Source organism: Vigna angularis, chromosome 11, assembly GCF_016808095.1.
Source record: "Vigna angularis cultivar LongXiaoDou No.4 chromosome 11, ASM1680809v1, whole genome shotgun sequence".
Lineage (NCBI taxonomy): Eukaryota > Viridiplantae > Streptophyta > Magnoliopsida > Fabales > Fabaceae > Vigna > Vigna angularis.
The window spans coordinates 6,279,536-6,305,597 of NC_068980.1; the positions used below are offsets into that span (position 1 = coordinate 6,279,536).

General features: G+C 34.9%; 2 protein-coding genes across 3 annotated transcripts; both read right to left on the bottom strand.

The window, feature by feature from the left end:
• Positions 1-1,264: 1,264 nt before the first annotated feature.
• LOC108333306 (NDR1/HIN1-like protein 10) lies at positions 1,265-2,424 on the bottom strand. The gene has a single exon (XM_017568713.2). The coding sequence runs from the start codon at positions 2,314-2,316 to the stop codon at positions 1,573-1,575; it is 744 nt and encodes a 247-aa protein (XP_017424202.1). The 5' UTR covers positions 2,317-2,424; the 3' UTR covers positions 1,265-1,572.
• A 2,293-nt stretch (positions 2,425-4,717) lies between these two features.
• LOC108334053 (serine/threonine-protein kinase Nek5) lies at positions 4,718-12,431 on the bottom strand. Of its 2 annotated transcripts, XM_017569662.2 has the most exons (14): positions 11,878-12,431; positions 11,703-11,769; positions 11,558-11,623; positions 11,435-11,481; positions 11,294-11,339; positions 11,119-11,199; positions 10,969-11,011; positions 10,828-10,877; positions 9,646-9,727; positions 9,527-9,576; positions 7,870-7,943; positions 7,523-7,574; positions 6,778-7,428; positions 4,718-6,676 (listed from the first exon to the last, which is right to left on the bottom strand). In XM_017569662.2, the coding sequence occupies exons 1-14, from the start codon at positions 11,973-11,975 to the stop codon at positions 4,970-4,972; spliced, it is 3,114 nt and encodes a 1,037-aa protein (XP_017425151.1). In that variant the 5' UTR covers positions 11,976-12,431; the 3' UTR covers positions 4,718-4,969. The 2 variants fall into 2 exon arrangements, with proteins under 2 accessions (XP_017425151.1, XP_052726363.1); XM_052870403.1 differs by lacking the exons at positions 10,828-10,877; positions 11,435-11,481; positions 11,558-11,623; positions 11,703-11,769; positions 11,878-12,431.
• Positions 12,432-26,062: the final 13,631 nt, after the last annotated feature.

The window sequence follows — 26,062 nt, forward strand, 5'->3', positions numbered from 1 at the left end:
AGTACTAAATAAACCCAACACAGATCCAAAAAAAAAAAACTCTATATTTAACCCCTCCCCAATTGGCACCAGCCTGTACCACTTGCAAACCGGATCCAACAAAGTGAAATGACCCAGTCCTCCATGCCATTCTAATTCAAGCAGTTTCTAGACTTTAAGTAAATGACTAGCTAGCTTGTAACTTGGAACTACTGTTGTCATGAACAATTTCTAGGATTTTTTTAACGAATACGATCTTTTCTTGGCAGGGAAACAACAAATTTGCCTCATTTAGAGTCATAAATTTCTTAAATAAACAAGTACTCAATGAAGAAAAGGTCTTAGGTATGGACTTTGGATACTCAGAAACACCTGTAAACCCCTAACCAACATATTTATATTTATCCAAGACATAAAAGGTGGAAATGTCATAGTGTTAGATTAATTATTATATGATCACAAATATACTAGGTACGAAAATATAACAAAAAGATTACAAAAACACAAAAAATTGTGTTTCTTTCATAATGTTTTACCACGGCAAATTACATTAGTCATTATAATATCATCAACCAGAATCTATGAAACAATATAAAGAAACAGCCAAACCAGAACTAGAAAGATAGACGAGCTGTTAAGCATTCTCTAGACTCCACAACTCAAAATGCCCAATATAGCACCTATTCAGAGAAAATACTGGATGATGCAGGCGTTTTGACTTGAACAACATTAACCAAGTTTGAATGCTCAAAGATGAATAAAACTCTAAAGCTTGTCTTGTCAGTTTGAATTGAAGAGCCTATATCATCGAGTTAGATATTTTAAACACCATTAAAGTGAAACATCTTAAGAACTGTGCTTCAGTAAGACAACCGACTGACACACGTAATTTACTCGGAATCAGTATCTTCACAAGACTAGAGTTGAGTAAAGGTTTGTAAATGAATGTTGAGTAAGAAACAAATGAATGAATTCGTCACAATCTGAACAAACTCATAAACAGAAAAATGCGAACAAAAGCATCCGGCAGTAGTACTTAGTTCAATATTTGTCCTGTGTATAAAAAAACCACCATTTGTTTCTATTATGATTTTAAAAAGTGCAAAAAACAACAACAAAAACGTAGCTTTTCCTTGTTTAGCCCGATCAAAGACCAAAGCTTCGGAGATGTTTTTAAAAATCAACATTATTAATTAATTTGAAACATCTTTTCCTAGACAATATCCGTCATACTACACATATATTCAGTAGAACAAAGATCAGTGAAACAGTAAGTCAGTGATGTCCAAAATAAGATTAATATCTTCCCTCTTTGATGCCTCCAATAATCATACACTTGCAAACTTCCAGCATCAAAAAATTTCAAATCTCCACTGATTTGAAGTCAGGTTTCTAGAAGGCCAGGCAAATAACATAAGATGTGATGTGATGATAACTATCTACAGTCATACACTACCAACAAAAAATTCCATTCAAAACCTAAACCATATAGCATAAACATAGACCGTTGAAAGTATCAATTGCCCAGACAATCAGAAAACGAATCTCCAATGAACCTAGGGTTTTTACAAAACATCGCCCTGACCAAATAATTCACGTCCAAACCTGACATTCCCGGTCTCCACCGACCAATTCGCCGGCACTGGAATTCGAGGAAACACTAACGGGAACTTTCTGGCAGAGAACCTTGAGGAAGCGCGTCCGGAACCTCCAGGAACCGGAACGGAAGGAGGTGGAAGCGACAATCTGGACGTCAAAGAGGACGGAATTGTCGGCTCGTTCGGCGTTGAGATTGTTGATGAGGGACGGTCCGAGGTAGGAGCTGGCAGCGACGAGGGTGGCATTGAGAGTGGTCTCAGATTTGGTGTCCTGTTTGAAAGGAGCGAGTTGGGAGTTGGCGACGTCGGTAGCGCGGTAGAAGACGAAGGAGCGGAGGGCGTTGTAGGTGATGGTCATCTTCTTGTTGCCGTTGCGGACGAGGAAGGCGAGGTGCCACGTGGCGGATAGGGATTGGGAAGTGGTGGAGAGGTTGGTGAGGGAGACGGTGTGGAGGGTGAAGTGTGGGAGGGAGGGGCGGAGGACGAGCCAAGTGACGATGAGGATGACGCCGAAGATGACGGCCAGGCAAATCATGGTGGCGAAGAAGGCGCGGAAGAAGGAGCGGGAGGCGTAGGATCGTGGAGGGGGGTAATTGGGGTTGTAGTATTGTGGCTGGGGGTAGGGAGGGGGAGCGGCGGCATATGGATATGCGGTGGCAGGCGGCGGAGGTTGAGCGCCGTTGGGGTGGGGATAGGGCGGAGCTGGGTAGCCGGTGGCGGGGCGAGAGGGATCTTGCATAACGGAATGGAAGAGTAAGCAACGTAAAGCGGTGTTTGTGTGTGTGTGGAGTGAGTGAGAAAGTGAAAGGTTGATGTTTGGATACGTAGTTGGGATTTGTGCTTGTCGCTTTTACTAATCTTTAATTTTGGCTTTCTATAAAGAATAATAATACCTTTTATTTTTCCTCAAATTCATTCACTCTAATATCGTTTTCAATCCATGCTTAAGGATTAAAAAGATTTTCATTGTATATTTTTTTATGATAAATAATTTATCTTTTTCTATTATTCATACCTAATTTGAGCATATGATTTTGACTTTAAGCTGACTAAATAGATTTGGGTGAAGAGCGAAATGCGTCTAACAACGTGCTCAACGTGGGCACAAGACAAGGGACGCAACCATGTTTCATAAGACACCAATTGTTGGTTGGGTTTGTTGTGCTGAGTTGGATATGAGACACAAAAAGTGAGGTGCCAATGCTTAACTCCGTTAGACCAAGAAGGTGAACAACATTGGAGATACGAGAAAAAAAAATGGTAACTTTGACGGGAAACGTTAGTATAAGGTTTGACTAGGTTGCATGAGGGTGACTTGCTCGCAAAGACAAACCTAAATTATCTCACCATCATCGTAAAAAGCAATGTTTTTTTATACAACATTTAAATATCATTATGTATTATGACGTGATTGATTCAAAATTATTAAATAATTAAAAATAATAATCATAAATATTAATTTACATCAATCACCTAATGGCACGACACGTGTTAAATTATTGTAAAAACATCGTTATCTTTCAGAGAATTATATATTTTTTAAGGCACTTTCTATAATATTGTTTTCCATTGTAATTTTTTTATTGGTAAAAATAATAAGACTTTCTTTAATGACGGTGGTGGTGTTGTTGTTTCCAATTTATTGTGCCAGCTTTTAAACAACTTTGGTTTGAATGTTTTCTGATTTTTAATTGAAACTTATCGCTTCGTTTTTATTTGTTTTTTATCCTTATTTTCCAGTTTTACTGTCTTTTATAAAAACTTTTGAAAAGATACCATGGTTTTGTAATTAGAGATGAAAACAAAACAATATTTTTTTCTCAAACTAAACAGAAGCTAACATTGCATTATACTAAATTGATTTTCATTAACTTATTGACAACTTCTGGTTGATCAAAGTACGTTTCTTTATAATAATTAAAGTCCGGTTTATGTATCATTGATCAGTATTGACTTTTTTTTTCTCTAAATGGTATTACTATATCTTTTTATTAATTTACTTAACTAGAAAATAAAGTAACTTTGAAATACTTTACACTTAACTTTAATTTTTCTTTAAAATCCCACTTTATCATTTTAAAATTTTTATGTATTTTATCATCTCAAATTTCAATTATATATATATTCTCATATTTTTATCTTTTAAAATTAGTGCTCTCCCTCTTCATTTAACTTCAAATATCTACTACATTTTTGTTTCTTTTCAACCTTTTAAATTTACTCAATTTAAAAAACCCACATATTATACAAAATATATACCTCCTCCACACGTAATTATAACTTTTAGAAAATTGTATATATCTATAAGAATCCTTATAGTTGATTTTTGAAGTACCTTTAAAAAAATAATTTTGAAAAATAAACAATAACATTAAAGATCAATCTGCTATTTTTAACTAACTTTCTTGTTTATTCTAAAGCGAATAACAGCTAACAATGTTGGAAAATGAATAAAACTTGAAAAACAATAAATAAATATTAGAAGAAATTTGATACATTAGCCTTTTAATATATATATATATATATATATATATATATATATATATATATATATATAATTTATTGTGCACGAAAATATAATTAATTACATCTTCCACATAACTAATTATATGGTAAATATTTTGTTAATCACTAAATTATTAATGACATTTACATTATGTAAAAAACATAGAATATAATTATGTTGTTAACTCTTTACTAATATTTATGATTCTTATCATAATACAAAATAATTAAAATAACATTACTAATATAATTTCTTTTTACTTTTTCTTTCTTTCTTTTTATCTTTTCCACTCATACTTTCCATTCTCCAATTAAAACAAAATATTCTTAAATAACGTGAATTAGTTGAAAAGGTATTATAAACAGGGTTAGGGAGTAGTATTTTTTTCTTCTTCATAAATGAGTATTTGTTATAAGTTATACAGAGGAATCATCAAGACAAATATAGTATATTTTACCTGACGCTTTCCATTACTTAAAATAAGTATAAAACGAATTTTATGTATTTAAACTAATAATATGTTTTTAGTAAATACTTTGTACTTTTTTGTTAAAATAATAAGCCCAGAATATTGCATTCGCTAAATTTCTCCATTGGGTTCTTATTACATCATAATTGGAGTTCACGACGTATGTAGAACACTGAAACAGCACATAAATTCTCAATATGGCCTGGCAAGAGCATGTCCACACAATTGATCGTAAGTTGATGTTATTCATTCGTATGGTAACTATTTACAACAGCATAAAAGAATTACAAAATAAGTGAAAGAAGAGATAAAGCCTGTTTGTTCTCTCAATTCAAGTGGCACTTGAAAAGCTATAAAGTAGAAAAGTAATTGAAAATATCAAACACAAGCAAACTTACCATGGATTAAAACACCCCATTAACTGCGTCCTCCACTTTCGTCAAGCATCAGTCCTTTTAAACTCTTGGCTAACCAAATGGCTGTTTCCCTTGGGGAAACTTTATCTTTTCCAAAAGGCTTTAGAACAACTGCAAGTTCCTCCAATCTATTTTGCTGCAGCAAATCTGCAGATAACTCTAACAGTCCTTCAAGGGCCTCAGCTCTCTGCCTTGAAGATTTAACATCCAAAACTTCCTTTGCTGGTGGTTCCCCTTCAGCTGTAGGAGGGTATCCGGAATACTCGGGGGGATCAAATTTAGCAACAAGAGAATCAGGATTTTCCACATCTTGTTCCCTGACACCAGGATTGTCAGAAAGACTTGATTTCATGCTCAACGAGTCGGTGAAACTTGAAGATTTTATGTTAGGAGGATTATTCAAGTTTCTAATTTCCATATTTTCAGAAATATTTGCCTTCAAACCAATAGCTTCTGAGCAACTAGAAGATTTTAGGGTCAAGGGAGTGTTCACGTTTCTCATTTCTATATCATCCCTTACAATGTTGATAAACTTACCAACATCTACATTTTGAACTCCCATCTCCACGGATTCCTTCACTGGCTGCTCACTCCCCACACGATAACTGCTATGGCGTATGACATGAATGACATCATCAAAAGCTGGAGGAAAATGACCAACAGCTGGCCTTTCTGGTGCCGAAACTGTTCCTTTCTCCTCTTGCAAAACTTTCTGGCTTGAAATTTTAGTAGAGATAATCAAAGGAGAAGTTTCTTCCGCTGATGACAGTCTTCCCCTCACCATAAATTTGTCATCACTGGAGAAGCACAGAAGTTTTGGCTGGCTAACTTTATCAAGCCTGTTATTTGGCTTGCTTGATGGACCGAATTCTTCACAAACAGACTTTTCTCCGGAAATGGGGAGAGGCTGTTGAGGAGACTTGGTTGAAGACATCTCCTTAGAAACATCTTCTATTTCTTCTGTGATTTCAGCAGAGGATTCTACAGATGTATTGTCACACCTGGAGCCAGCAGATGTGATCCTCTGATTTATGGGAAAATTATCATCAGAAGCAAACATTACCTTAGCATCTTGAACTGAATGATCTGGAGATAAACTGGGACCTACTTTCTCGTCATTAGTCATTATCTTCTGAAAGTGTGGCGTAATGACAGGGGCTTCTTCAGACAATAGTTCAGACATCTCAAAATGCGAATAAGATGCAGGTGAACCGCTATCTCCTCGTGATTCCACATTTTCAGCGTGGTTTAAACTCTCTTCAACAAGAAGTGTTGTTTCACTTAAGTCAATAAAAGTGGTTGCAAAATCAGAAAGTTCGAAACCTTGAATAGAAAAAGAAGATGAGACAGAGTTACTGCTGTCTGTTTGCATTCCTTTGGAACTGCTTTCAAAAGTCTTTAAAGGCTCTCGAGTAATCTCTCTAGAAACAAGTGGTAGATGACTGTTGGTCAACTGATTATGGCTTACCTTAGGCTCCCTAACCATTTTGTTTGGACTTGACTTTCCACTATTGTTTGCTGCATTGGGAACATCAAACCCAGCCTGCCTAACATGTCCTGGAAAAGAAGGTGGTTTAAGTAAGCTTGGAGGAGTCTTTTGCCTTGGCTTAGCAGGAACTTCACGACCTTCTACTTGTTTGGAAGGACCCAGTGGTGGAATCACAGTATGTCGAGGTTTAGTTTTTGGTGTGGATTCAATCATTGGTAACTGCCAGCATGCATCAGTGTACCAGAAATAAATTTCAATGCTACGAAGAAATCTTTAAAAGTAACTAATATTACACTAAACCATTTATAACGGTAATGTACCTGATGCTTTGATGTATGTGATCCTTGAAATCTTTTAGCAGGATCAGGAGTTGCTTTTGAAGATGCAATAGTTGGCACCTCCAAATTCGGCTTCAAATCACAAGCACCAAAATTGGGTTTGGGCAATTTGGACAATGTCTCTGTATTTATTTTATGCGTCAACACACCACCACCCTTTATGCTATTGCCTCTTATCGGAGAACTTGTCTCCCTAAGTTTTCTATTTCTTAATGTTGTCACCACATTCTTAATTGCTATTGATTGCTTAGGTACAACATTAGAATGGTGTTCATTATTAAACTGCTTTGCCACCTCTTGATCAATGGTTTTGGCGTTGACTTTTATAGAGCCATTTCCTTCTTCATCAGGCTGGAGTTGTTCAGAGCCATCATCCTCGATTGAGGTCAAGTCTAGTTCAGTACTTTTGCTATCACACTTCTGCACTGCATTTGCAGTGTTTTTCATAATTGACATCAAACTATCTTTCTCTGTACTTGAACTACTACTGTTTTGACCTTCTGGCTTATTTTTTCGATGATGATGAACAGCAGAAATTGGTTTTTCAGGAGAACTGGCTGTTGGAGTACAGAAAGATGAACGATATTGGTCAACATAAGGTAATAAATAAGGATGCTTTAAGACTTCAGATGCCTGTGAAATTATATATTGAAATTGCTCGACATTAGCAACAGTAGGAAACCAGTGTAACACATGAAATAAGATCATTTCTCACATAGAGGCTTACCGTTGGACGATGCTCAGGATTTTTCCTCAGCATGCCCTTTATCAGTGTTTTCCTGTATTTATGAACCAATGTTTAAGATTTCCAGTGAACATACATGAGAAGCAAGAAAAGAAATATATATATATATATATATATATATATATATATATATATATGCGTGGATACAAGTGTACATGTCTGTATATCATCCTCAAAAACCTAGACAGATTTAAGCTTCTCTTATTGCCAGACAGAAGCCTTCATGCATTTCCATATTAATGGCAGCAAAAGCAAAAGACAACTTATTTAGCCTGAGTAGTCACTCGCTTTCTAATGATACTAGCCTCAAAAAAGCAGATGATACTTACAAAGATGGGGAATAGCAGGGAGGCAAAGGGCCAATAGAGGAACGGTTTATCTTACTTATCAAACCTGCCATATCCTGAAACAATATTTACCATGCTTATTAAGGAAAAGAAAAAACACGATGACAAATTGCATTCTCACATATAACATATCAGACAAGATTGGGTCTACAACAAGCTTAAGTTTAGAAGTTCGAACTCCACTGATATCACAATAGCAACAACCTTAAAATAGGTCATGATAAGGATTCTGGAAGGGATAGTTCTTTGATCATGCCAAGGCTTTTATACTTTTTACCCTTCTAGACTACTTACAATGATGGGTGGGCAAAAAATCTTCCAGGCCCAAATTTTTGTTTTACTGATTCAGTACATTATACATCGATTTAATTAGATCATATTTTAGTTCCGCTCAAATTTTTTAGTTGCTCAACCCAGATGCTGATTTTTTTTCCATGTGGATTTTAGAAATTGGAGAACTCGTAATAACATTTCCCGCTAAGTTTGCTTTGAACGAGGAGACCAAATAGGAAATCTGATTCACTGAATCACAGTCCGTATTCTTCTTCACACTTCAATTCCAAAAGTCCAATCTCAAACCCCAGTTCATGAAGAGGGAAATCTTATAATCATCTTTCTCTCATCTTCATTTGCAACATTTCTTCAATTAATTTGGTAATAACTATTATTTTCATTTACTGATTCATTCTAGCTCAATTTCTCATACAATTCTCATTTTTCATTTTTTTTTTGCATTAAAGAATTTCAAGTTGCTTCCAACGAAGCTTCTGATATGTTTGTAAACATTATGGCATGCATTCGTAATAAACTCAATTTTTATACTCCCTTTAAAGTAATTTTTCTCCATCGAGCTCTCCTTGTGTCAACCTCAAGTGCCTAGAGCATTAAAGCAAAAGCATTACACTCATGGAATGGAATTATATCCTCAATATTGATCTCAGATTTGGTAAGTCCAACGCCTATCTTAAATTGAATATGTGCATTTGTTTTTTCTTTCATTTTGATGGACAAATTAAAAATACACACTCCATACTTTGATATGCATGTTATTATTACATATTATACCGGGAAATTTTGTGGAGAATTTCTCAATGATCTCGTTCAATGGTTGAATAAATTTCCATATAATTTTATGGATGAAAAGCCACATCATGGAGAAACGCCGGCTACAACTTTGAAATTTTCATGTATTTTTCCCACATGGATTCCTTTGGTTTCTATATCTAGAGCCATTGAATTATGGTGGAATGATTACGAATACCAAATGAATTTCCTATGTGTCTTCACATTACAAGAGACATTCTTTTGGTATGTAACTCAACCATGTGAGATATTGTTCAGATCAAATTTTGAGGATAACATATTAAAAGAATGAACAAATGATTGTAGCATATCAATAAATACTTCGAAATAAGTAAAATACAATATATATATATATATATATATATATATATATATATATATATATATGTAGGAACTTCATAAGACCATTATGCAAATCAATACGTTATCCTTTCTGTTGAACAAAAATGCATCTTTACTATCTTTGTTTGATAAACAGATGTGATATTACATTCATGTATAACTTCATGACCGTGCATTAGATTATAAGTAAAAAAGAAATCAATGGAAAACTTACAAAAGCTTTAAAAGCTGGGCGATGAGCAGCCATCTCATATATACAACACCCTGAACAACGAAAATGCATTTTAGCTATAGCAAAACGAATATCAGATATTCATTGCGTAAAACATATACCTAGAGACCAAATATCAGATTTGAATCCATAAGGAATATCCGCAAGCAGTTCAGGACACATATAGTTGGGAGTTCCTACCACCTGCACACAAATATTTACAGAAATTAACTTCCTCAACCAGTAACTTCACATTTATAAAACATGCAAAACTAATCACATAATACCGATGTCATATTATAAACCTATAGTAATTGAAAAATATTAAAACACGGATTGTATCTTTCAAAAATGTGAAAGCTGATAAATACAAGCCCATTACAACATAGTCTTCCAGCTGAATCATATTGAAGTAGAAAATTCGATTAATCTATCTGAAGCAAGGAAATTAATATATAATTCACAAATACAACATTCAATTAGTAAATGTCACCTTAGCCTATTTTATAGTATTTGTCATTACTACTGCAACCTTCTTAGTCATCCCTATTGAACTAATGTAATCTCACTTTGAAGATATATCACATCACATATGCATAGGTTTAAGTGTCTTGTTATCAACCAAGAAAATATTTATAGTAATTAGAATTAGACGAAAAAAAAAATATAAGTTATTTAAAGGATTTCAAAGTTTATTTCACCTAAAACTAATAGACCTGCAAGTAGATGTTTTATATGAAACAAAAACAAATCCTTTTATCTCAAAAAACATAATTAAGCAAACTTATTTCTAGCAATCATAGCATAAGTGTTTTGCTAAGAGCGTACATATAATATCATAGTAATAACAAGAATGGAGAGAATGGTGTGATGTGAAGGAAGGAAAATCAACCGAACAACCAGAGAAATTTTAATTGAACATATTAGTGAAAGTCGTCTTTAGAGACGCTAACAAGCGTAGTAACAAAGTGAAGCTTTCTGTTCTCATGGAAAGATACTCTAGGATACTAAGTTTGATAGGCTGATGCTACGAAAATTGAATGATTATAAGTAAACATGAATGAATATTCTTGGAGAGTAAGTACAACTAAATATGTCCAACTGAGGGAGAAAGCGAGAGTGATGTAAGGATGAAAAACCCCAAGCTCTAACTTGGTTTTACAGCTGCTCAGCTTATGATATGGTTCAACGATGCTGTAAAAACTTGAGAGAATAATATCTAGCATGAATCTTCACATCATTCAAACAAAAAAATTGGATCTAAAGAATAAAAAAAAGAGCAGAAAGTCCCATTTCTCACATACCGAAGAAGCCAAATCATCCGCTTTTAGTGTCTTAGCAAGCCCAAAATCCCCTATATAATTGTCAGGAAATTACAGACAAAATTCAGGATGAAAACATCATAATCTATCCCTAAATAAGTCAGATACGGTAGATGAACTCACCAAGTCGAACATCTTGATCCTTGGTAAGAAAGATATTGGAACACTACAAGCAGAGTTGAAAAAAAATAATTTAATTCATTTTCAAACTGAACATAAAGGAGAAGAAAAGAAGCAGCACGTTTACATATAAATTTGTCTCATAATTAATACCTTTAGGTCGCGATGTAAAACAAAATTTGAATGCAAGTATTCCACTGCCAAGAGTAATTGAGTAAACCACTTGCAGAGTTTCTAGGCAATGCCAAAGACATCCAACGTCAGCAACCAAAATTCTCAAACGACAATACGTGAATTACAAAAACGGAATATATTTGTGGCAAAATACCTCCTCAGGAAAGCAAACCCCATTTGACTTTTTCATCAATGCAGCCCTGTTAAACACAACAAAATAGTAAGTAATCAGGCATACATAACTAGAACTTCACACGACACTAGTTGGAGTTCACACTTCAAAGATATTACTCACATGTCTCCACCTTCACAATATCCAGTAACAATGCAAACATAGCAACCCTGCATCACAACCAAAATATGCTTAGCCGAAAAATAAGTCATAATATAACAATTGAAATGGTGTGCTGTGTCTCACCTTCTCAACCCAAGCCTCTTTGAATTCCACAATGTAAGGATGCTGAATTCGAGCAATAAGTGCCATCTACAATTCCCAAAACAGTTAACAAAGGTCAAATCTCAGAGCACTTCACAAATCAACAAACAGGTAACCAAAATCCTACCTCCTGATGAGCAGATCTTCTGCATCGTTCAGTCTGCCGCGCGAGCCTGATTTTCTTCAATACGTACCTGCAATCCACGGACCAAACGAAGCCTCAGTTCTCAAAATTCAAACGAACACAATCCAGTTACACACTCAGTCAAACGCAAAAATCAAGGCGCAAAAACAGCGCGCACTTCTTCTTCTCCGCTTTGTGGTTCACCAGAATCGCAGCGCCAAACGCTCCGCGACCGATCTGCTCCATGATCTCGTAGTGATCCATCCGCGACTCCATCGTGCTCCCGATCCAATTGCGATAAACCGGTTACGCTCAGAACGAAATCCACCCTCCTAACTCCGGCGACGGCGCCTAAACCGTTTCTACATTGCTTCCGCAACCGAACCACGTGCGACGCTATCGTTCTCCGCTTATGACCATCCCTAACGTGTCTCCGCAATCAATGCAATAGTGCCTCCCCCACACTCACTTCTCTCTCACACTCTCACGACGCAGTAATGATAACAATAATGCGAATTACACAGCGCAATTATCTTGCGCAGAAACTGCAATGATGAGGTTACTTTTTTCTTGTACCGAAAATGAAAACGAAGAACAGGAAGAACTAAGAAGAAGAAAAGAAAAACTACACACACACTCTCCCTCTAAGATGACGCGTCTAGAGAGAGAAAGAAAGATCACACATACGCCGACAGTCACAGCTGGTCTACCACACCAACTTCTCCCCCTCGATTTTTGGTCTTTACTTGTATATAATAATGTAGTATATATACGTATTTATTAAGAGCATCAAGTGATGGGTTATTTTTCTTAATTTTGTTTAAATTAAGCTAAAACCCACAATTACGTAAAGAATTAGATTAATCTCACTCTCAGGTTTCGTTAACTTCAAAAATCAGCATCCATTAACATGGATTACAGTGGAGTGTGTCGCCATCGTGGGGGAAGTACCAGTTATCTGTTGCTAATTAACAAAATGGAAGACGCTAATTATGTGTAGAAAGTAGAACTCGGTAACAGTCAGAAGCTACAATTGCAGGGTTGCAACAGTACCCAAAGGAAATTTTTAGGACAAAATAAAAAGTACCCTTACTTTAATATGACTTTGGAGTAATTTTTATTAACATCCATAAATTTATTTGAGATAATGCCTTTTTACTAGATGAGGGTATAAAATATTTTTCAGTATCAGTGAATTATTTGTTGTATATTAAAAGCAATTAATTGATGATCATGTAAGAAATTATACTAAGTGTGCTAAGTATATACATCAATATGAAACTCATAATTTTATATTAGTAGTATAAATATTTTTATGATGTGAATCGATTAAAAAATATATCTTTTATACCAAAAGATTGTCCGGTCATAAATAATTATAAACTAATCGCTATCTTCGTAAAAAAGTAAATGATTTTGTATTTATTGCGTCATTAATATTTGAATTGTCTAATCATTTTTAATTTTTGGTATCAAACTCAACAGGTAATTTCCAAACATAACAAACAAACAACAAAGACAAACAATAACGGAAATACAACCACTCAAACCTTTTCCGACTTTTAAGATAATAGATTGTTGACCCTGATCTCACACTCATATTTTAATATTTTATATAAGGTATACAAATTAACAAATTTATCATATAGTATATCTTCTTCTTGTTATAATGTCAATGAATTATTGTAATATTTTTAATTAAATAAAAGAACGACATATGATATATAATATGATATCCTTCTATTTTGCTCACCTAAAAAAGGTTATTATCGTTACACAAAACATACCTTACATGGAAGGACACAACCTTTGTTAATGAGAGAAGGGATTCGCGTTACATGTGATTTTTAAGTATTTTTTTCATTCCTATATCGTTCTCTTCTTTATCCTTAAACCCTTGTTCACTTAAATAGATTTGGGGGAGAGTGATTGAATGAAATTGAGAAAATTTGAAGGTAAATTTTTTGTTTGGAGGTAAGTGACAGTAAAATTGGAAGTAAATTTTTTTAATGTGTCACATCAATCAAATTCTACATTAATTCTTATAAACTTTACTTCAAAATTCACTCTTCCAAATCCACTTTCACTTACCTTTAAAAGACTGATTCTTCATGCACCTCACTTGTTTCACCATGCACATCCCAATTTACAGTCTTACCCTTCATTTAATAATATATGAAAAAGTACAATGATGATTTAATGATTAACATTTAATTAAATAAGTAATTCAATAAAAATTACAAATTCAAAAACAAATAAAATTAAATTAGACAAAAAAGATATACATAATAAATAATTTATAAAAAACTTAAAATTATAAAAAAAAACAACAAATTCAAAAATAATTAACAAACAAATAAAAACATACTCTAAACCATATCAAATATTATTTAACATAAAAACATAACATAAATTAAAATTACAAAACATATAAATATAAAATATTAAAACAAAAGTATACTTATGTTAACATAATGAAAGGGAAAAAAAAGTATAAAACAAAACTTAAGCGCATATCCAAGTGCGTAAAAGTAAAATGAAGAAATTAAACCGCAGATCCAACTGCGGCTAGCACACCTTGCACCTCCAACTGCGACGACCAACAACCGCACTTCTAAGTGCGGATTTACGGCTCCCATCACCCGCAACTCCAACTACGACACTCCCTCACCCGCACCTCCAACTATGGCACCCTCTCACCCGTACCTCCAACTGTGGCACTCCCTCATTCGCACTTCCAAGTGCGACAAGGCCTTAACTGCAACTCCAACTACGGTTAAGGCCTCCGTCCACTGTTCCGTCATGCACAAGCCGCAAATAAAAGCACATAATAATAAGCTTGATGTGAAATGTGTGAGAAAAAGAACTACCCATGCTGCTACAGCTTACCACGACACCAACAGCACAAAATCACCAAACCAAGGAGGAGGGAAGAGGGAACGACCACTTAACAACTAAGAATGGTAAAAAATGAGAGAAGAGGGAGGAGAGGAAGAGCACCAGAAGAGAGGAGAAAAAAAGAGGTGTAGGCTTTTAGATGCGTCAAAGAAGAGGAAAGGGGGAGAAAGGAGGTGTAGGGTTTTGTAAATCTGAGATGCGGCAGAGGAGGAAGGGCTAGTGTTTTTTATTATTTAATGGACTCAGTTTCTTTTAAAACTAAAATATTGTCTGACAAGACAGGAATACAGTTGGAAATATAAAATAAAAAGGAGGTGCAGGCTGAACTCAGTGAGGTGTAGGGAGAATCACTCCCTCCAAAATCCACTCAAATAAACAACAAAAAGTTTATCTTCAAATCCATTCAATCACTCTTCCTCAAATCCATTCAAGTGAACAGGGGCTAAGTTTTATCCAAAGTGAGGTGTTGATGTTTTTGTAACTTATAAGAGAAGTAGAGAAGTTGTGTTCTGATACAAGGGAGAACTTTTTTTAAGGTTATTTTGCATATCTTATAGATTATAGAAAATAGGTATGATTTAAGAATGCTTTTAGTTTTATTATCAAAATAATTTAAAAGATTTTACTTATTTGATGGACTTAGCATAACAATAAAATTTATATTTATATAAACCACTAATATCGAGACAATTTTCTTTATCTGACGTATTTTTTTACCTAAATTTATTTAGTAGAAGAAATAATAAAATAGTTTCAGAAAAAGTAAAACTTTGTATTTTCATATCATTGAAGAAATATCTTTCACTAATAATAAAGGAGTAGAGTTATTCATTGGATCAAATTTTTAGAACATTAAAAAATAATATTCGAACAAAGATACTTAATACTTATTAAAATCATGTAATTTTAAGAACTATTTATATTTTATATTATTTAAAGAGTTAAATGTGTTTTTAGTCTCTCAATTATCAAGCGATTTTATTTTTCGTCCCTTTCAAACTTTGGTACACTTTGATCCTTATCCTTAAGAAAACTATAATTTTTCGTCCTCCAAAACTAACGTCGTTAGAATTAGGCTAAGTTGGCTAACAGATTGTCACATCATTTTCTCTTTTTCTAACACTAAGTCAAATCAAACCATAGAACACCCCATTCTGCCAAGCCAACCCACATCTGGGACTCCACGGCCAGCCGCTGCAACACTCTGGCAGCACCCACTAGTGACACCACCATTGACTCCATTTGTGCAACCACCACGAGGAACCCAGAACCGCAAGAAGAAACCCAAAGCGCGGATTAAAAATCCAAAATTCATTCGAACTTTAACCTTCTAAATCGCATCATCAAGAATATAAGAAAATTTCCAAAAACAGAGCCCAAATTGCAAAACTCAGAAACCCAAAATCCCCAATTCATGACCATCAATTTGTAGAGAAGATCAGATGAATCAACTACAAGATTAAATCACAGAATCAGAACCCCAAAATTCCCATTTCCAACCCTAGCCCCATCACGAGTCCAAAACTTGCGAAAGAACAAAAATCCAATTCGAACCACACCCAAAGTCGCAAACCAAACGCTATTTCACTTTGTCATGAAGACATTGGAGCACTCGTCGTCGAGAAGAAAGCGTCGCGAACCGCAGTCTAGCGCCTCACCGCCACCAAGCCACACAAACCCTCAGCCCGAACTAGCTCCATCATCTGATTCCTACCTCCAGCTCCGGAGTCGTCACCTCTAGAAGCCTTCGATTTTGCTGCACTCTTCCAGGCAGAACAAACACCCGAACCCTAAATCTACAATCCCTGAACCTACCAGGCTCGGACTTGCTTCAGAGCACGACACTACAATCACAATGCGCAGCCATAAGGAGGAGAGTGCTTTGCATGAGAATGTTGAGGTCCAGGAAGCGTCGTTTAGGGAAAATGTTTTGGATTTTAAAGGTAGAGATAGGTGGGTATTCGTTCCCTTTTTCAAATTTAACTCGAAATTGTTTCGATTTTTGAACTATGTTTCCCCTACTGCGAGAATCAGAACCAAAAAGAATCTGGAAAGAAGAAGACAGTTTCCTGTAAAACCCCAACCCAAGACGAGAGAACGAGACGAAGGACAACGCTTCCCCTGTGAGCAGACCAAACCGGAAAAGAGGAAGGAGAAAGGGTATCTCCTTTTTCTAACCCACGACCTCCCTGAGAGAGAAACCCCTGTGTTCAACGTCAGATGTAAGGTAGGAGATGGAGGGAGAGGGAAGGGGAGAAGAAGATTGACTTAGTGTCAGAAAAAGAAAAAATGATGTGGAAATTTGTTAGCCAACTCAGCCTAATTCTAATGGCGTTAGTTTTGGAGGACGAAAAATTATAGTTTCCTTAAGCATAAGGATCAAAGTGTACCAAAGTTTGAAAGATGGACGAAAAATAAAATCGTTTGATAGTTGAGGGACTAAAAACATATTTAACCATTATTTAATTGGTACAAATCCATAATGTTTGTATGATGCTTGTTGAATAAGTTGATGAAAAACACAAATAAAATAAATTTCTTGAGATACATAGATTTATTGTCCTTAATTATTTATCATTGATGTGTTGGATAAGTTTCTTTCCTGGATTTTTAGAGGATCTCAATTAGAAAAGAGCTCTAAAAAATTAAATAAATAATCTAAGATATTATAAAAGAAATATAAGAGAGAAAAGAAAACAAGAAAACGAGAGAGAATAAATGAGAGTGAGAAAGTGTTTTTTTTAAAGAAGCATAAAGCCTTATTTATAGATGAAAGATGTGGTTGTGATGGGCTAAACCTATGATATCTGGAGGAAAATTTTGCAACTAACCCAATGTTTAACTTACTAAGGAAAAATCTAAAATGATTGACAACAATGCAATATGTTGTAACAAGTCAGCACCGCATCCAAAAAGGAATGAGAAGCATGTTATAAAGACTCTAATGGTTGTGGCACATCTCGATTTGCAAGGATCCAAAGGCGATTCCTTATCTTTGCAATACACTTTGTTTTACAACAATCCCTACATGTTGCAAAGGATAAGATATAAAAAAAAAACATAGGTCTCATATAAGATGTAAAACATCAGAGCTGATATAACAAGTTATATGAACCAGTTCTAGACGAAGAAACTTAATACACAATGTAATTGGTATAGCAAATTATATGAACCAGAGACACGTGGTGTGTAATGGTTTATCAATCATAATACACCCCCACAATTCTTGTTGTCAATGTTGTGTTGCACTTCATGGGCCATACACATGCTCGGTATTCCTGAGTGCTCTAGAGATTTTGCAAAGATTTCATGTAAGCGGCCCCACTCGACATTCATATAGGTGATTTTATCAAGTATATGTTAAAAATTAAACACCATCCGTAAGAGATACAAAAATCATTAAAGTTTTGTTTAAAAAAAATTCTTACACCATTTAGAATTTTAATTATAAAGTTTAACTTCTCAGTAATGCAGTCTCTAACATTTTCACACACACCATAGGAATAAACATAATTGATTTAAAATTAATTTAGTGCTATGAGAACTAACAAGTGACTTGTTTTTACTCATAACCTTATTCAGGAATCTCCTATCACAAATATTGGATTACCATCACTTGTTTTTTTAAAAGTGGCTTAAGTTTTATTCCCCTCCATGCTTCTTCCCAAGGCTTTTGTCATAGAATATGCTAGATTTCATTCTGACTTCACATTGTCAATAAAAATTGTTTCACTATTTAGTAGTTGTTTCACCAAATTGTCTCAGTTGTATATGTTTGTTCTTTTCATTGTAATTTTTTTAGCTATAACTATTGTCGGTTGACAATCACAATTAATGTAAAAACAAAGATAAGATTGGTTTCATTCATATTGGAGTGTTTGCTAAGATGAATTAACCCTAACAATTCAATTTGATGTTTTACAAAGTGACAAGTTTTTTCTTTGTTAATTTAGATTCTACACATATATTACATTTACTAATATGTTTATCATGCTTATTAATTAATCATAATCATTGCAATTTCATAATATACGAAGAATTCACATGTCCTAATCTAACATGACATACATCATATAAATTAATAATATAGGCAGAAGAACAAGATTAATTAATAATTTCGTAAATAGTGAGTATAAATAGACCCTAATCATTTTCCCCACAATCATGTTATTCTTTGTCATAAAAATGCTAGATTCAAATGACAATTTAACCCCAACTTTTTCCAATAAGGTTATATATAAAGATTAGATTCTCATTAATGGCACATGTAGAACATTACTCAAGGTTAGAGTCTTCCCAATTGTGAGCTTTAAAAGAACTTTCCCTTTTCTTAGAACAAAAGTTATCCTGTAATCATCAAGATACACATGTTCTTCTCCATCCCCCACACTAGTGTAGGAGATGAAAACATTTTTGTTTGCACAAATGTGTCTGGTACCACTAGAGTCTACCATATATTTGATCACATTAGTCACAAGATTTATTTCAAAAAACAACCACAATAATTATATCTTCTCATCGGTTATATTTATCTCAAGAGGATTGTTGTTCCTAACTCTATTTTCTTTAAAAGTGGGGTTATATGCATTGAGATGAGATTTTCTAATGTTAACTTTACTCATCAACCTTTTTCTCGTACCTTTTTGGAGCTTGAGTAGATAATGCCATAACCTTTATAGTAACATACTCCTTACTAGCTAGTATTTTCAACTTTCAAAATATCAAGAAAAGGTTCTGCAAACATTACCTGTATTTTGAAAACATTGTTTGACTTCTCCAATGTAGAATTGGTGTTGGTGTTGGTGTTCATACCGTCAACCTCTAAGTCCATAAGATTGTTGTATAAGCTGACGAAAAACACAAACAAAGTAGACTTACTGAGGCGTGTAAATTCGTTGTCCCTTAATAATTTATCCGTAGTGTATTGCACAAGTTCCTCAAAATATAACAAGAATTTTTCAAAATTTTTGAGAATTTCAAAACTAGCAAGAAACTTTCAAAAATTAAATAAATAACTCGAGATATTATAAGAGAAATATAATTGTACTAGATGATACCCAGACAGGGAGGGCGTACGGTACCAGATAATCATCAAGGCCGGACGACCGTGGCGGATAGGTCTCCGAACATGATTAAGGTAAAACACTAGTAAAAGATGATTAGGCCCTAGATTGGGCCGTGATTAAGGCTTTACTAATCTAAGACCCACGACCAAAACTATAAATATAGATCAAAGGTAAGAGGTAGGCAGATTTATTAATTACGCATTTATTGCAGCGCTTAAATTATCGATCGGACCATTACTGACTTTAGCATCGGAGCACCTTTAACATGTACCCTCCCAGGCGGACTAGACGGACAAAACTTGAATAACGGAGGAAAGAATCCAACGGAGGCCGGACGGAAGTGATAGAAAGTGCGCAAGATTAGGTGACTTGACCTCAAACCGGAACAATAATTAAGAGAGAGAAAAAAGAGAGAACAAGATGAATGAGAGTGAGAAAGTGTCTTTTTGGAAGAAGCATAGAGCCCTATTTATAAACGGAGGATGCGGTTTGTGATGGACTAATGATAAGTGTGAAAAAGAGTTGTTTTTACACTTATAAATGAGCTCAATCTTGTAATTATTCATGTTGTTCCTCATTGAAAAGTTGTAATAGGTAGTAGATTGTTATGTAAAATCAAAAACTTGATAACTTTTTGGCAAGCATACCAAATCGTTCCAAGTAATACAATGAATAAGTAAAAGTATCGTTCTCCCAAAGGACTTGTGCAACACATGACAATTCTTCCTTTTATAACTCAATTAGACATCAAAATGCACAAAACAACACAAGAAACTCTTTTTGGTATTTTATTAAACAGTTGGTGTGCAAGGAATTATATTTAAAAAAAACTTCGTTGGAATTGGGTTTCATGAATCATATGAATATAAAACTTTGTTCAATATTTCATTACTTCATTCAAACATTTACATCAAGGCATACTAGTCATAATCCCTTAGCAACTAGTTCTAAATTAATATATTAAAATGATAATTCCCTAGTCAATTTAACATACAATTTGCATTAAGTCCGATGTTAAGAATGATCAAGTTATTGACTCTATCCTAGATTCCAAATCACTTAAGTGTTCTATCTACGTTCTTGTTCAAAGTTACTTTCCAGTAATCAAAGACATTCAAATAACATTATATTTTCATACAATGATAATAAATTCAAGAAAGAGCATATGAACGAACAACGATATATTGAGAAGGAAAATTACATCACAGTGAGTTCATTACATCCAATCCCAACGAAAGAGAAATTTAACTACTCCTAGTCATCTAAAACATACACATTTGAAGCAATCCCTTGCAACAATGGTGTCTTGATGCCTTGAAGTAGTCTCCGGAAGTTCCTGAGATGTTTTCGTTTCTTTCTTTTGTCCGGAACTTCTGTCAGAAGAATGTTTATGTCTTTCTGTCACGTCTTTTAAAGTCACTTAAGTTCATTAATTCGCTCAGCGCACATGTACTGGTGTGCTATGCGAATTTTCTTAACTGCTACACTTTAACTGATGTTATTCGCTCATCGCACAGGTGCTGGTGCGCTATGCGAATTTCCTTCTTCTGGCAGTGCGAAATTTGGCTTTCGCTTTGCGAAAATTGGATGAAAGAGTCTAAATACAATATTTTACATAACAATCTACTACCTATTACAACTTTTCAATGAGGAACAACATGAATAATTACAAGATTGAACTCATTTATAAGTGTAAAAATAACTCTTTTTCACACTAATCAACCAAACCCATAACATGCAGAGGAAAGTTTGAAACAATATGCAATCTATTGCAACCAGTCAGCACCACATCCAAAAAGGAATGAGAAGCTTACAAAAGACTTTGATAATTGTGACACATCTTGATCTGCAAGGATCTAAAGATCCTTATTTTTGCAATACACTTTGTTTTACAACAATTCTTACAACAAGATCACGATATTTTAAACACAGATAAAATACTCTTTGAAAAAAAAAAACTCTAACACATTGATTGTAAAAACTCAAATAAAAAAAAACTCTAACACATATTGATTGTAAAAACTCAAATCAACATTCTTCCAATGCAAAAAAGATTTCAAAGAAAAACATAAATATTTCTTTTTCTCCTATTTCAACCCAAATAATTAATAAAACTATAATAGTTTTCTCACATTCCTTTTTTAAAAATGAAAATATATTTTAACGAATTTGTTATAAAGAAAAATAGACAAGTACCAACAAATACAAGTAACAAAACAAAGTGTAAAGATAAAAAGTAAAAATTCACATAAAACATGAGTGATATATATTCTATTGATAAGAGAGAAAAAGATGTATGATGTCTTTATAGCCTATTTTAGTAAGTTAAAAATTATTTTCTCATCTTCTTTTACTCTTTGTAACTAGGGGTGGGCAAAGTATAATGCACTGCACTATACTATAAAAATTTGCAGTTAACTATAAAACAGTTCTCCTAAACTAAACTGAACTAAAAGTAGTTCGAGTGAACTGAACTGCACTGGTTTTTAGTCCACTCATAGTATAGTGCAGTTCAGTAAACTAATTTTTAGTTTACTTATAATGCATGCAGTAATCCTGTTGCACAACACTGTTTTTCATTCCAAACTGGACCAGCCAACAAACTGTAAAAATTGCAAGATTAGCATAACAATTTGAAGTAGCTGCAACAGCTAAAACTGTAAAAATTGAGACAAACAAGACTTGCCAAGTAACAATGGCTAAAACTGCAAGATTAGCATAACAATTTGAAGTAGCTGCAACAACAAACAAACAGCTGAATGCAACATCATGGTCCACAAGGTTGAGATCCGAGCAGACCTAAACAAGGAAATAACAGACAAAAAATTAGTGCTTCCATGCATTGCATTACATTGTAAAGGGAAAGAAAAAGAAATGTTAAATATGCTTACCCTAGTAAGTATCCGTCCTAAAGGAGTGGAGTCATAAAAAGCAACTGTAGCAAGACTTCTGATCAACAAGAATATTGATGAAATAGCTCCAATCAACTTTAGATAACTAACAAATTGTGGCAAAGCTTCAATCATCCAAATTAATAGCAGCACTTGAAGGTCTCACTTCATCTTGAGAGGTTATCTCTACAAAAATAAATTAAATATTTCATAACTTGTGCGGTCATAGCACATAATTCTCTATATTGTGCAGCATCAAGACAAGCTGTGAATTACATTTTCTAAAAAGTTCTCCTTCCTTATATATATGGTTTTTTAAACTCTAACATCATTTGTGATTTTCCAATTTGTTTTCACATTTTTCTTTCAAATTAGTGTTCCTGTTAAACATTTTTCTTTACCAAGTGAAAAATATAAATAGTTGTGCAGTATTTCTTTCTTATTTGGCTCCTATATATATCATGAGTTTCTTCTCATTTAGTTCCTCTAAATATAAAGATTTTTCTACTTGGTCTCTGGTGTAGAGAGATCAAATGAAATTTTTGTAACATTTAAGAATGATCAAATGAAAAAAAAAAGAGTTAAATTAGGTTTAATCCTTTTCGACATCCCTATTTATGTACGAATGTCTCCATTGGGTCCTCGTTTTTTAAAGTGTATCAAAATGGTCCCTAATTTTGAAAATTGATATCAATTGAGTCATTTCCGTTAAGTTGGCTGGACGGCGTTAAAAAAATTGATGAGTGGATGCTGAGATGACGAGCGAACGCTCGTCCACCAGCGAACGAACGTTCGTCCACCAGAGAACGAACTCTCGTCGACCTCTTACTGCTGGACGACCGTTCGTTCCACACTGGACGACCGTTCGTTCGGTGGTCGACGAGCGTTCGTTCGCTGATGGACGAGCGTTCGTTCGCTGGTGGACGAGCGTTCGTTCGTCATCTCAGCATCCACTCATCAATTTTTTTAACGTCGTCCAGCCAACTTAACGGAAAGGACTCAATTGATATCAATTTTCAAAATTAGGGACCATTTTGATACACTTTAGAAAACGAGGACCCAATTGAGACATTCGTACATAAATAGGGATGTCGAAAAGGATTAAACCGTTAAATTATATGCATGGAAAGCTTTTCACACATATCTAATAGGAATTTATCATATTATCACGTCATTCTATTCATTAATATGGTGTTATGACATGCTAAATTCCTACTGAATGCTTATGCTAAAAAATTTACACCAAAAATACAGTTAAACACCAAAAATCAAACATAAGACTATCAGAGGAATCATTTCGGTAACAAAACATGGCTGAATCAAATATGAAATTAGTGATTTTTTAAAGGACCAAATGATATTATTATACAGGATGAAGTCATCCAGAACATGATTGTCAAGACGTTCATTCTTAAACATGTGACATGTTTATATATAAGGAGACATGAAATGTACATATGCTTGCTATGTTTGTTGTGTTGTGACTTTTCTTGCAAGATGATATATTCCTGTGTGATAACACTGAAAGAGAGAAGTGGGTGTTTACCCTACTAAAGTTGAAGAAAATGGCTTTATCTATTACCTGCTCCTAACCTCTGAAAGGCCATGTTGATGTCTAATAAATCAATGATAAATGATAATGCTCAAATCAATGAATTTTCATTCTACATTGTATTAACAAATCTTGTTAACCATTCCAATATACCACAAAGAGTGAGAAAAGCATTCATACCACAAAATTCAGCTTTCATCCCAGCATCTCCCCTTTCCTTGCAGCTCTGACTCAGAGGCAACAAGATTTATTAGCACAAACATTCCAATATAAGCATAATTTTTTAGCTAAATCAAAGATCATTCACAGATACAGTGACTCCACACACTCCTTTTGAAAGTCATAACATATATCCCTTTTGAAAGGGAAAGGGAAAAACATTATTACCTTGGGTTGCACAGTTCCAGCTAAAGGAGAAGTGTTACGGCAGAGTGTGGCAAAGCCTTCGATGGTGAACCTTCGACGGCGGCGAGCCTTCGAACGGCGGCGAGCCTTCAACGGCGGCGAGCCTTCGAACGGCGACGAGCCTTCGACTGCTCAAAAACTAAAAACTATTATCTTCTAATCACCATCAAACTGAAAAAGAACCTAGAGTAATCAAAACTAACCCCACAGAAAAACTATTATACAACTTTTTTTATAGAAAAACTAAAGGAAGGAAAAAGGGAAGGGAAAGAAAAACCCAAACCATGCTTCGCGCTCCTCTTCGAGTGACTTCTGTCAACACCCAATTTCGTCCGGATTGACAAATAAATTGCATTTTCCCATAAAAATAGAAAAAATAAAAATAAAAAAATAAAATAAAATAATAAAATAATAAAATAAAAAAAAAAGAAAAGAAAAAAAGAAAAAAGAGCGTTCGGCCTTTTGCTGTAGCTTTACGAGCGTTCGTCCTCCACCATGCTCTTCTCATCTCCATATCTAGTTGACGTTCGGCATTTCTTTAGCTTCAAGCGTTCCTGTGTTTGGCCGCTCGTTCTCAACCGTTCGGTCATCCTCAAGCGGACCGTTTGACCGTTCGGTCATTTAGGACGTTCGTCCTCACCAATTCACAGCCTCAACCGTTCGGTCATCCTGGGCCTCAAGTGTTAAAGCGTTTGTTTTAATGAACGTTCGCTCTTTGTCTGGACGTTCGGTTTTAGACATGTGAGTTTTAACGTTCGATCTTGGTTCTGAATCAATAAATTGTGTGCGCTCGGTTTTCTCATGTTTACTTCGTGAGCGTTCGGTCTTGTTTTGTTGGAACGTTCGGTCGTGATGTGTTTGAACGTCCCGTTGAACGTTCGGTCATTTTATGTGTTAGTGAGCGTTCGGTCATGTGTTAGTGAGCGTTCGGTCATGTGTTAGTGAGCGTTCGGTCATTTGTTAGGGAGCGTTCGGTTATATTGTTTGGTCTTCCTTTGAGCGTTCGGTCTCAATTCCGTTTGTCTTCAGCGTTCGTTCGTCCAGCGTTCGGCCCAGCAGCCAACAGCATTCGTCAAAGAGAGTGGTGAGGCGTTCGTCCTAATCACTCTCGTCTTCTAACGCTCGTCCAAATCACTCCTGTACTTTCTACCGTTCGTCCTAATCTCTCCTTTTCTACCGTTCGTCCATCATTCCATTCTTCTACCGTTCGTCCCTCTTTCAATTCTTCTGCCGTTCGTCCTAATCATTCCTGCCGCTCGTTGAGGTCACTATTTTCTGCCTTTCTACCGCTCGTCCGCCTCATTTCATTCTTCTACCGCTCGTCCTAAATCACTCCCGTCTTCTAACGCTCGTCCAGCTCACTCCTCCCCTTTCTACCGCTCGTTCATAATTTCCCTCGCTCGTCCTGATCACCCGTGGGCCCAATAATGATTTCCAGAATCTTCCACCGGTCCATTTCTACCTTCCCCACTTCACCAACCCTCCAATTATTCCAACAATCTTCCACCAACCCAATAATTGCCTCATCCTCCAATCACAGCTACCGACACT